This window comes from Capsicum annuum, chromosome 2 (genome assembly GCF_002878395.1).
Source record: "Capsicum annuum cultivar UCD-10X-F1 chromosome 2, UCD10Xv1.1, whole genome shotgun sequence".
NCBI classification, from domain to species: Eukaryota; Viridiplantae; Streptophyta; class Magnoliopsida; order Solanales; family Solanaceae; genus Capsicum; species Capsicum annuum.
The window spans coordinates 149,024,969-149,038,440 of record NC_061112.1 but is presented as its reverse complement, the minus strand read 5'-3'; the positions used below and the strand labels follow the sequence as shown (position 1 = coordinate 149,038,440).

General features: G+C 32.1%; 1 protein-coding gene across 1 annotated transcript; it reads left to right on the top strand.

Annotated features, from left to right (window-relative positions):
* The first annotated feature begins 1,315 nt into the window (after positions 1 to 1,315).
* LOC107861432 (transcription factor TCP13) lies at positions 1,316 to 4,097 on the top strand. The gene is made up of 2 exons (XM_016706769.2): positions 1,316 to 2,100; positions 2,557 to 4,097. The coding sequence occupies exon 2, from the start codon at positions 2,700 to 2,702 to the stop codon at positions 3,582 to 3,584; it is 885 nt and encodes a 294-aa protein (XP_016562255.1). The 5' UTR covers positions 1,316 to 2,100; positions 2,557 to 2,699; the 3' UTR covers positions 3,585 to 4,097.
* Positions 4,098 to 13,472: the final 9,375 nt, after the last annotated feature.

The following is a 13,472-nucleotide window of genomic DNA, read 5'->3' as shown; positions in this document are numbered from 1 at the left end:
TCCAATCAAATATAATCACATATATACTCTCAACGGAGAGAGTAGTAGTACATACAAGAAATATGTGTATATTTTTCTTGAATCAATTTCCCAGTAGATATACAAACAGTTAAGAGGTTTATTACCATTGAAACGTACTGTTTAGATAAGTCATTGGTTTACTTTGGGGGCTTTGAATGTCGATAAAAATGCTGATGAGATATTGTTTTGTATTAGCAGAGGAAAAAGAATCCTCAAACCTCTTTAGTTAATTTTATTTCCTTCACTTAACTTGCTTTCTCTCATAATTATATTTGTGACTTAGCTTGTTGGTCCTTGCAAAATCTCTCTGCGATACAAAGGCAGTGTGGTCCTTCATCTACATATATATTGAGTGGACATTGTAAACAAAATGATCAGTTTGGTCCCTCCTCTTTAAGGGAAAGTCTTCTCCTCTCCCTTTCATCTATGTACCTATTACTTTCACCATGCCATCATTTCTTTATTTTAATTAATTTCTCTTCCAGTAAGGATTATATATTCACGTATATATTTTCTAATTATGAGCTAGCAAATCAATCTATGTAAGAAAAAGAAATCTTTGCTAACACACCTTCGAGAAACTATTTTAATTTGGACGCTAAACTACTCCCTCCATCCCAATTTATATATGTGAATGGACATAATATTTAAGAAAGAAAGACTTTCGGAATTTGTGATCTAAAACAAATGAAGATGATATCCCACATTAGTGAGGATGAGATCCCTGGACCCCTGTACGGGCCTTGGGCTATCCTATTATAGTTGAGCTAGCTTTTCGGATTGAGTTAATCAGACCCAAGATCCATTAATTAACATAATATCGAGGCAAACATATGATGTTGGCCCCCGAATAGATTGTACAGGGCTGTTTGCGCCATGGGACTGGACGTGGAGGGTGATGAAGATGATATCCCACATATATAGGTGAGGGAAGAGATCTCTGAAAAAAAAACAGTAACAATATTAATAAGAAGTCTAAGAACATTTCAACAGATGCTATTAATTGTGTTGAGCTGAATTTGACACAAATTAATATACAAACAAATTGCTTAAGTTACTGAATAATGGTGAGACACTTAATTAATGAGAGTGGCTAGGCGTGCTTCAATCGACCCATGTGATATATACGAATTCAACCTTTTGTAGTTGTCGATAAAGCATCAACCCCAACTTTTCTCTACGTGAATAAATGGTCCCCATAACATTATATTCTTTTGTCCAAAGATAAAAAAATCCTGTTCATGAGCAAACTGGAGTTTTACTAATTAGGGACTTGTTTCTAACTGCTAAACTTGCTTCCTATTTTTGGAAAAACTAGCAAAGAATTAAAAACTAAGTTATATAGACTAATAATCCATGATAGCTCAGCAAGCGTGCTGAGCATTTGATGAGAAAATTGACGAGCACAATATAACAAATAGTCCTCCCTTTATTTCTATTTATTTATCTTACTTTTTTTTTTTTGGTTCCTTTTAAAAAGAATGACTACTAAAAACTCATTATATTTCTATTGAAAATTTTTTATTGAAAAAAGTTTAGTAACTCTATTTCCACACAGGTATTTAATTTAAAGAGTGAGAAAAAAAACACGTTTCTCAGCATTTTGAAAATTCGTTCTTCACCATATATTTTCCTAATTAAGTGGTTTCGTGGAAATGAGGTGAGAAAATCATGTAACACAAACAATTTCTATTGATTAGTTATGGGAAAAGACCTCCTCTTCTTGGTAATGGTAGTTTTTTTTTTTATATATAATTTTTTAAATTCAACTTTTTCGTATGACATAGTTAAGAGCATGAGACAAGTGAAACAAGCAACCAAATCAAGACGAAGAAGAGTAACATATATATTTATCTGTTAGATATGCCAAACAATACGTGGCGACCTGTGGTCCATTGCTTTCTAATATGTAAATGGTCGGTTGGAGTCCAGCATCTTCTTTCCTATTACTATCAAAATTTCCATATATTGTTTCTGCTCTGAAATGAAAGAGAATTTCTTCTTTGCAACTGTTTGCTAAATTGAAGAAGCTAAACGCTGCTGCCGCCCTTTCAAATAAAATAAAGCTCTCTTTATTAGGTAAGTATGTATGCTGAGTCTTTCTTATTTTTTTCACAAAATTCTAGGGTACGCCAATTTCCATGCTTTAGTTACCTTCATATCATTTTTTTTTATTTTTTTTTTTTAAAATAGAGTCAATTTATATAAAGAGAGTTTACTACTTGTATATCTTATCCTCAGAATTATTTTGTTCATGACTAATTTCTAAGTGCTTATAAATTATAATACTTGTGAAATTTCATGATTTTCATTTTCTCTTCAGAAAGGTGGATAGATATACTAGTAATATCTGCCTTAATTTATTTTTAATGAGTATCAATAGCAGAAATTCTACTGATACTCATTAGTCGTCGACCCCAACTTATTTGAGATTTAGGCGTTGTTGTTGTCGTTTAGGGTATTAAATTAGTCTTACTTGTTGTCTATACTAAATTGATATTTGTGTTTCTTTTTTCATTTCTTTGTATCAAACAGAAATCTTGGAGCTAGGTAGCACACTGAAGAATTTAAAGAAACTTTAGTCCAAGTGACAAAGGAGTACTAAGCCACTTACCTTATTGTTCACAAGACGTCCCTGGGGAAGCTTTTTTCGCTTCAATTATGAGAGACACCATAAGATGATTTCAAGAGAAGTGAACAAGCAAGAGAGCAACCCGAATGACGATGGAAACACGAGCAATCAGAATAATAATAACAAGGCTTCTTCGTCAACGTCTAATTCAACAACATCATGGACAAGGTTAAAGGATCCAAGAATTGTTCGTGTATCGCGAGCATTTGGAGGAAAAGACAGACATAGCAAGGTTTGCACAGTAAGAGGGCTAAGAGATCGTCGTGTAAGGCTTTCAGTTCCTACTGCTATTCAATTATATGATCTTCAAGACAGATTAGGGCTTAATCAACCAAGTAAAGTTGTTGATTGGTTGCTTGATGCTGCTAAGCATGAAATCGACGAATTGCCTCCTTTACAAATTCCTCCTGGAAATTTGAACCCTAATCTTTATCCTATGTTGGGAATTGGAGGTAATTCACAAATTAATAGAGAGGGACATCATAATAAGAGCAATAGTAGCATCAATTGGGATAATGTTCCATTGGAACCATCTAATAATAATCCCTTAGGGTACAATCCCAATATCTTGAAATGGGATCCTTCAAATTTATCCTTAGCTCATTCAGAAAATTCAGTGCCTCATCATCAACATGATCATCAAGATATTCACAACTTCAACTTAATGCCTAGTATGCCATTAGGTTCACATCATCAACTTGTTGTTTATCCACCAGGATTGCCCCAATTTTTCCATCAACATAATATTGCTGGAGCATCGTCGTCTGATCAGTTTGATCCGAAAGAAATCAACTTTCAAATGTTGAATAATTCAGGTTCAGAAAATCCTACTAATTCCTTTAGACATCCTATTGACTCCACCAGCCAATCTATAAGACCATTTCATTTTCTACCTTCTCAAAATTGTGAGGAGAGGGAGTCCTCCAATTAATTAAGATCATTGATGATCCGTTCTGTCTAAGTGTGCTAGCTCTTTATAACAGCTTAAGTTTTTAGATGAAGAGTTAATGGTCACATAATTTCGACATAATACCAGAGAAGACAGATATAATTTCACTGGTGGTCATGAGATAGAGTGATATATTGTGCTATATTCTCCGTGATCCAATGTTTCATTTCATGATTTCATCATAAGCTGCTGGCTAGCTAGCTATTCATCTTTCAAGATCAGAGCTGATCATCAATGATACGTGCCTCGGTGAGTGAATAATTCGATACTAGCATAAATATATATTATTATAGCAGCAAATGTATGTTCTCTTTAATCTTTTGATCATAATAATTTATGGACTATTGCTGTAAAACTCAAGACTGGATTGTTTGAGATCACTTTTTGCTTCAATGTACACCGTGTTCAACATGTATCATATATGCTGTATAAAGTTGTACCGTTAATTAGAGGCAAAATATATATAGTGATGACTTCTTCTTCTTCTTCTTTCAAGATTTTGGCATTTTGTTCTTTAAAATGAGTTTTTGTTTTGTGCAAGGACAACTTAAAGAATTTTTACAGCCATGGATTATGAAATGAAAGGGTTCAATTGAAAAACTGTATGTCGTATATATGTACTCGAAAATTTTTTTATATCTAACTATAACTTGTTGAAATCCCTTTTTGTATATTGTATATTTAACTTCAAGTGTAATACTTTTTTGAATCTCCTTAATGAAATTTTTAGTGTCAATCAACTGAAGTTGACTTGCAATAACTGATAGAAATTCTCTATATCAAGGCTGCCTGTTACGACCAGCTAAATTGTACTGATATTGTAAAATGAGTTTTTCTTTTACCATGTCTTCAAATACTTTTTTTTTTAATTCTGATTTCTACTTTTTATGTAGTTTTTTTTTATAAAGAAAAATTGAAATTTGGATATTCTATGGTCAAATTCGCACATATAAGTTAGTTTGGACCCTCATATTTCAAATTGTGTCACATAATGTGGAACAAGAAGAGTATAACTTACACTCGAAATTAGTGTAAAATAATTTCGAGTTTGGATATGTCAACCACGAATGTGGTTAGAGTAGCAGACTAGCAGTAGTCGTTGCTGCCGCTGCTGAAGAGAGGGAAAAGATATAGGGATAAGAGTAGATTTAGTACAAAATGGAAGGGTGTTCATTAAGTTGAAAGAGACACATGAGAGATTGAGATTTTGAAGTATAAATTAATATTTGTTGGATTTCCTTGGGATCCAACAAAAAACATGTTCTAAGATGGGGCAAAAGTAAGCTTAAAATGGAGTGAAATGAAAGATAGTTTTGTGCTTAAAATGGAGTGAAATGAAAGATAGTTTTGTGGTCCTTTTCGTAAAATAAAAAAAATTAAAAATTATATTTGGTGAGTGGATTAGCAAGTGGAAAATCAAACCTTCAACAAGATAAAAGTATAAATAGTCAAAACAAAACCGGATGGAAAGACCGATCTGTTCAGATAACAACAGAGCTACTAACATTTTTCTGGAATTCAACAAAAGAACATGTTGTAAGATGAGGCAAGCGTAAGCTTAAAATGGAGTGAAATAAAAAGATAGTTTTGTGATCTTTTTTTTCTAAAAAGATAAAGTATAAATAATCAAACAATGGAACTACTAAAATTTTCCTTGAATCCAAGAAAAAACATGTTATCAGATGAGGCAAAAATAAGCTTAAAATGGAAAGATAGTTTTGTGGTCCTCTTTTTTAAAAAAGTGGATTACAATATGAAAATTGAAGTTCGCTAACAAAATAAAAGTTCAGATACTCAATCAACTAGGCTACTGGGAATCTCGTAGTGGTCCTTTAATATTCATGAAAAGGAGATGACTAAAGAAGATGAAGATATGACTGAAGAAGTGTGGTACAAAAAGATAATTAGGGTTTGGAAGCTTTTTGATCTTTTTTTTTATGTGTGTACGTAAGAGATAAAAAAAAAGGACCACATGCATGCATTGCTTTCATAGAGCTAGGCGGGTCCCCGGTATAGTAGCTAATTTTCTTCTCCATATAATATAGAATATAGAGTCTGTTGTATTTCTTATCCTAACGTATGCTTTTTTTATAATTTGCATTTTATTTTTATTTTTTAAAATGATTTACACCTCAATCTCTTTATTTTCTTATAAAATAATAAAATCCTTTTTTATAATGTTTTCATGATGCCTAAAATAGGATTAATAGTATATATTTTCTTTGAAAAAACTATCTAATTTTTTTTATTGTAGGAGGCTAGATGAACTAAATTATTTCTGTCATTCACTTTTACATCACTGGTCTTCAGCTGACTTCGAAATCACTGATCTCCAAACAACTTGAAAGTCACTGATTACTAAGCAACTTCTAAGTCAATGGTTACACTGGCCGCGTGACCTATAAAGAATTATCTACAGTTTATTTTTGAAAAAAAAAACTTTCTAATCCAAAGAACAGACATAGCAAAATATTTTGCCTCACTAGAAAATTTTCATTAGAAATGAGTAAAGTAAATTAGTGTAACTATATATTTGACCTCCTCAATTTTTTAATTGCAGAAATATTCTAGCAAAATACAAACAAAAAATTTAGGCTTAATTTACTTTTTTTAACTTCAAAGCTATATGTTCAGATAGCATAATAGATTCCAAGCTAGTTATCTTTGGAATAATTAGGCTTGTACCAAAAAATTAGGCGGGAATTAACTTAGGTTCGTTCACTTTTTTGAGATTTTTTGTAACGAACGATTGAAACTCCACATATATTGATCGCGACGTCGCGTGGCCACATCAACAACATGAAAGTGTTGGTTGGTAACCAGCGACATAGAAGTTGCTTGGTAACGAACATTTTTCAAGTCGTCTGGAGACTAGTAACTTTGAAGTCGGCTGTAGACTAGCGATGTAAAAGTAAATGGCGGAAAGAATTTAGTTCATCTAGTCTCCTACATTAAAAAAATTTCTCTCTTTCTCTATATTCCTATTTTACCCTCATGAAAAAATTATGAAAAGGGTAATTTTATTATTTTGTAAGGAAATAAAGAAATTGGGGTATAAATCATTAGAAAAAAAAAATAGGTTTCACCAAAAAAAAGAAAAAAAAAAATAGGATGCAAGTTACAAAAAATAGCACATCTTAAGATGCAAAATACAAGGGAATCTATAATATACGTATCAGACCAACTTCTTTCGATATGTAGATCAATTTGCTTTTAGGGTTTAGTCTTCTTTCACTAATAAGATACTTTTAACTTTAATTTTGCAATGAAGTTATAATGTATGAATTATAATATGGAAATTAAACAAATAGAAATATTTAAAGATACATATATTTTCTATAAATATTTATTTCAAACTTCACACGTGAAATTATATTGAATATGTTATATATATGATTAAGAATAAAATATACTGCATGAAATATGCTAAAATATGTGTTTCATTAGTTTTATATTAAATAATTAAGATAATCTTTTATTTCCAATTTAACCTTAGATTTGTTAAAGAGTTCTCGGAAAGAGCTTTGAAAAAGGATATTTTTTTCTTTTAATTATTTTATGTTATATCGTATTCATAATATTAGAATGATGATATATATAATTTTCTCTGGTTACTAGTATCAGAATAAAAATTAAAAATCAAACACAAAATAAAATAATTTCATGATATTTTTATGTGAGGATATCATACCAAACAATTCCAAAATTTTTGAGATTCATCTCTTTTTTTTTTATCTGTTGCTTCTATAGATGTGTGTATATCTTTTTACGAAATAATGTACCAACTACTAAACTACATACTAGGAGTACATTATTTAGCCTATAGCTGCCTAACCCTAGTTCTCTTTTCAACTGTAGTACTAATACTCCAATAGTACAATATTGTTAACATATTAACTAAAAACAAAGAAATTTATTACTAGCGCCGTTTTTCTTAATTTTGAGCCAGCCTATGATAAAATTAAAGGTTGCTATAGAATCTAATGTTATTTAATGCTAGCTAGCTAGGAGTATTAACAATAGCATCTTCACTGACTATTTATAGTAATATTTTTTGAGTGATCTAATAATGTAAAAAAAAAAAAAAAAAAGGCTCCACACTAATGATTTATATTACCTACACCCGATTTTTAAATATAAAAATTCCAGTAGAACTGAGAATATATATGATAAAAGAAAAGATCCTGCAACCTTCATAAATACATAATTTGAAATATTTTAATTATTACTTATTTCATATGGATTTATCTTTACACAAACTGACAACGCAATTAAATTTTTAAAACAATAGTTGAAGATGCAGGTAACTTGATTAATATTCGAGTTACTAATTTCCATCAATAACGGACATAATCATATTAATTAATTGTCTTTAAGGTGACATAATAGTGAAAGATGTTTACCAGCTTTATTGAGCAATTTTTAACAGTAGCTTTTTTCTCCTTAAGTCTCCATAAATTCTGATGTGTATGCACAATAACTAGAGCACATGCATCTACAGGTAATTAAGCTTGATATAAGTATCTTTTTATTCTAGCGGACTATCAATAGGCTTTCTAAGAGTAAACTTGCTTTAAGCTTGCAGTTGGAGTAAATTAATTGAGAATTTAATATGTTGCCTAACGAAAACCACTGTGAAGAAATCTCACTATTGTAAGCATAAAATGGATTATATAAACTTAAACAATTTTAGACATAAATAATTCTATCCATAATCCTTTGTATTATTCAGGAACGTTGAACTTAATGATTTTCACATACACATAATTACTTACCTGAATTCTCAATGATTTTAGCGGAAGCAAAAGCGTAGAGCACTGAATTGTTTCTCTCTCTTTACCTTACTTTCAGAATAATTGTGATGGACCTTATTCTTCTTCTTTTGGCAGAGAGAGGACCCCTTTTATAATGGAAATAGTCAGTTATGTTTTCACGTTCCATCAACGTGATTGGTGGATACAACCATTATCCTACTAGGAGTCAGTAATTGTGTATACAATCATACTAGGTAACTTTCCATATAGATTAAGGATTTAACTAATTCAATTATTATTAAACCAATAAATAAATTAATTATGTGCGCCATAGAAATTTACATTCTTCCACTTGGCACACACAATGTTAATTTAATGGTTTAATAGGTACGTCAATCATGTGCACTATTAACGTTAAATCCAACATCATTTGTCATCGTTAAATAAATCAACTAAAATGAGTCATGACGGTTGTACGTCCCAGAGGCGGATCCAGGATTCGGAAGCTCCAGGTGCCACCTTATTTTGAACAATAACGTATACACCGTACGATATTTTTAGGATAGTAGAGTCAATATTTAAGGAATAAACTATAATTATGTACATCAACAAATACTAGTATTACATAAAGGCTTGACTAGTTGGTATTGTCAAGTGTTTTGTAAGAAGAGGTCAAGGGTTCCATTCTTTATAGCCACAATATGTTTTTTTAAGAGAAAACAGACATATAGTCCTAAAAATCATTCTAAAAAATTGAAAATATAGTGTTGAGCGGGGGGATCGAACCCGCGTTGCTGGAGTAAAACTCAACCATTTCAACCACTTGCACTACCAATTTCTTTGATATTGCAGGTGCCAAGAGTAATATTCATACATTAACTGATACATATACACATAAATATGCAGAGTTTCAATCGAGAAGTGCGGGTGCCGTGGCACCCCAAACCTTGTGAATAGATCCGCCCCTGTACGTCCCTTTACTTGACATAGTTCCTTCTATGTACTATAATATTAGTCTATTACCTAACATAACCTTTTAAATACATAATGGGTCCAACGATAATACTTAGAATACTTTATCTAAGTCAGAACCTGTTATCATCATTCACAATATTATGTATACAAGAGAAAACAGGTAACAATAGAAATATATATAATTTGAGCTCCAAGTTTCAATTACATAAACATGATAAAGAGTTTACATAAAATCATTCATTGCTATCAATAAGACTCATTCTTTCAACATGTTCAATAAATGTTTTGGGCGGTAATCCTTTCGTCAAAGGATCAACAATCATAAGCTTAGTGCTAATATGTTCAATTGACACTTTATGTTTCTGAACTTCTTCTTTAACCGAAAAGTATTTCAATTCCATATGTTTAGCACCTTTGGAATACTTATCGTTTTTAGAGAAGAAAACTGCGGTAATATTATCACAATAAATTTTCAGCGGCCTGGCTATATTGTCGACTAGTCCAAGTCCTAAAATTAAATTCCGCAGCCAATTAGCCTGGACTGTGGCCTCAAAGCATGCCACAAACTCAGCTTCCATAGTGGATGCAGCTATAACAGACTGCTTCGCACTCTTCCATGATATTACTCCTCCACCTAACAGAAACAAATATCCAAATGTGAATTTTCTTGTATCCACACAATCAACATAATCTGAATATGAATATCCAACCGCGTCTAGATGATCAAATCTTCTATAAGTGAGTATATGATCTTTCGTTCCTCGTAAGTATTGTAATACTTTCTTTGCAGCCTTCCAGTAATCCATTCCAGGATTACTTTGATATCGACCCAGCATTCCAACAGTAAAAAGGATGTCTGGTCTTATACATGTTTGGGCATACATAAAACTCCCAACTATTGATGCATAAGGAATATCTTTCATCTGCTTTCGTTCCAAGTCATTCTTTGGACATTGATTGAGACTAAACTTATCTCATTTCTGAATTGAAACGGGACTTGATGAGCATTTTTCCATTCTAAATCTCTCTAATACTTTATTAATATAGATTTTCTGAGACAATCCTAACAATCCTTATGATCTATCTCAAAATATTTCTATTTCAATCACATAGGATGCCTCACCCATATTTTTCATTTCAAAGTTATTAGAGAGATATTTCTTGGTATCATGTAACAAATCAAGATCATTAGTAGCAAGCAAGATGTCATCAATACATAAGACTAACATAATAAACTTACTCCCACTGACCTTCAGATATATACACCGGTCAACAATGTTTTTCTTAAATTCAAAGGTGACAATCGTTTCATTAAATTTAAGATACCATTGTCGGAAAGCTTGCTTAAGTCCTTATATTGACTTCTTAAGTTTACACACCATGTGTTTCTTTCCTTTAATAGAAAACCCCTCAGGTTGATTCATATAAACTTCTTCCTCCAAATTTCCATTTAGAAAAGCCGTTTTCATATCCATTTGATGTAGCTCTAAGTCATAATGAGCTACCAAAGTCATTATAATTCTGAGTGAATCTTTTCTAGAGACAGGTGAAAACGTCTCTTTATAGTCAATGCCATCTTTTTGAGTAAAACCTTTTGGCAACAAGTCTGGCCTTGTGACATTCGATGTTGCCAGTTGAGTCGCGTTTGGTCTTAAAGACCCATTTACACCCAACTCTTTTGCAACCTTCGGGTAATTCAACAAGGTCCCAAACTTTATTTTGTTCCATAGATTTTAACTCATCTTTCATAGTATTTATCCATTTATTAGAATTATTGCTTTCAATGACTTGTGAAAATGAAACTAGATCATCATTAATTCTCAAGTCAGTTTCAGACTCATGTAGATATACCAAATAATCATCAGAAATAACAGATCTTCTTTGTCTTTGAGATCTTCTTGATGCTACTTCTTGTGGTTCATCTACTACAGGTTCATCAATTATGGCTTCATTAGTAGGAATATTAATTTGTTATTCTTGTTGATTACTTTGTTGTACAACATCTTCAGGAAAAACAAATTTAAAAGAAGTACAGGTTAGAGAAATTTGCACCCTAACTTCTTTAATTTTCACATTACGTAGTTCTTCACTCCCACTAACTTCGCCATTCTCAATGAATCTAGCATTTCCAGTTTCAACTATTCTCGTACTATGATTAGGACAGTAAAATCTATACCCATTTGATTTTTCTGGATATCCAATGAAGAAACCACTGGTTGTTCTTGAATCCAGTTTCTTTTCTTGTGTATTATAAACTCTAACTTTTGTCGGGTAACCCCAAACATGTAGGTGTCTCAAACTAGGTTTCCTAGCAGTCCACAGTTCAAAAGGTGTCTTTGGGACTGCTTTACTAGGAACCCTATTTAGCAAGTAAACGACAGTCCTTAAGCATACATCCATAACAAAGGAGGTAAAGATGAATTACTTAACATACTCCTAACCATATCTATTAATGTACGATTACGCCTTTCTATCACACCATTTTATTGTGGTGTGACGGGCATTGTGTATTGAGCACATATGCCACATTTTTTGAGGAATTTAGTAAATGGACCTGGGTGTTGTCCACTTTCATCATATCTTCCATAATATTCACCACCTCTATCAGACCTGATTATTTTCACCTTTCTATCTAGTTGTCTTTCAACCTTAGTAATAAATTCCTTTAAGGCATTAATCGCTTGAGATTTTTTATGCAATAAATAGATATATCCATAACGCGAAAAGTCATCAATAAAAGTGATAAAATATTTTTCTTTATTGAAAGATGTGATATCAAAAGGACCACATATATCAGTATGTATAATTTTTAAGAAGTTGTGTGCATCTTGTGGCTTCTTTCTTTGTGTGTTTTGTTTGTTTTCCTTGAATACAATCTACACAAATATTAAGGTCAGTAAAATCTAAATCTGGAAGAATTTCATTCTTAACTAATCTTTCCAGCCTTTCTTTAGATATGTGACCTAAACATTTATGCCACAAGTAAGCAAATTGTTCATTTACCAAACTTCATTTGGTACCAACATTATGATGCAGAGTTAAGAGTTTTTCGGAAAAAAGATTATCAAGATTCAGTTTGTATAAATTATCACAAAGAGTACCAGTACCAATGAGATAATTACGCTTAAACAAACTAAAACATCCATTACCAAAATTAAAAGAATATCCAGTCTTATCCAACTTAGACAAAGAAACTAAATTTCTTGAAAGATAAGGGACATAAACAGTTTCTACTAAATCTAAGTGACGTCTAGTATCGAGAATAAGACGATAAGTCTCGACACCTTCAACTGGAGCCTTCACTCTATTCCCCATGTAAACAAATTTTTTATTCTTGTTTATGGTTTGGATTGTAAGGAATCCCTGCATAGTATTAGAAACATGAACAGTACAACCAGAGTCAATCCACCAAGTATTATAAGGAACTTCAGTTAAATTTGATTCGAGACATGTAAAAGCACAAGGCTTACCTTTCTTCTCAAACCATGCCTTACGTTTCAGGCAATCTTTCTGAAAGTGTCCAGATTTTCCACAGAAATGACACTTTTCATTCTTGTTCCCTTTCTTATGTACTTGAGATGAAGACTGATTAACATTAAGTTGTTTTTGTTGTCCCTTACCATGCTTCTTTCCTTTCTTTTCAGCTCCTTGATCCTTGATTCTTTAGCCTCGTTTCCTCTTTAACTAACATACCATCCAATTCATGCACGTTCCATTTGTCTTTCATGGTGTTGTAGTTCATTTGGAAAGGACCATACTCAGACGGTAATGAGTTGATAATGAATTCCACAAGGAAATTCTGTTCCACTTCCATTCCCAATGACTTAAGTCTTGCTGCTATGTTTGTCATTTCAATGACATGCTCATGAATAGTACGTGAACCATCAAACTTCATGGTGGGCAAAGTACCCATTAGTGTCCCAGCAAGAGACTTATCAGCAGTTTGGGAAGACTCTTCCACAAGTTTCAGAAGTTCTTTCGCACTTTCAATTTTGGGAAGAGTAGTCTTAATGTTGTCCGCAATATTCATTCGCATGAACATTAGGCCTAATCTGTTAGACCGATCCCAGTACTCATAATAGGACTTTTCTTCATCACTGCTGGCTTCAGTAATAGCAATTGGCTTTTCAGAGTAAAGTGC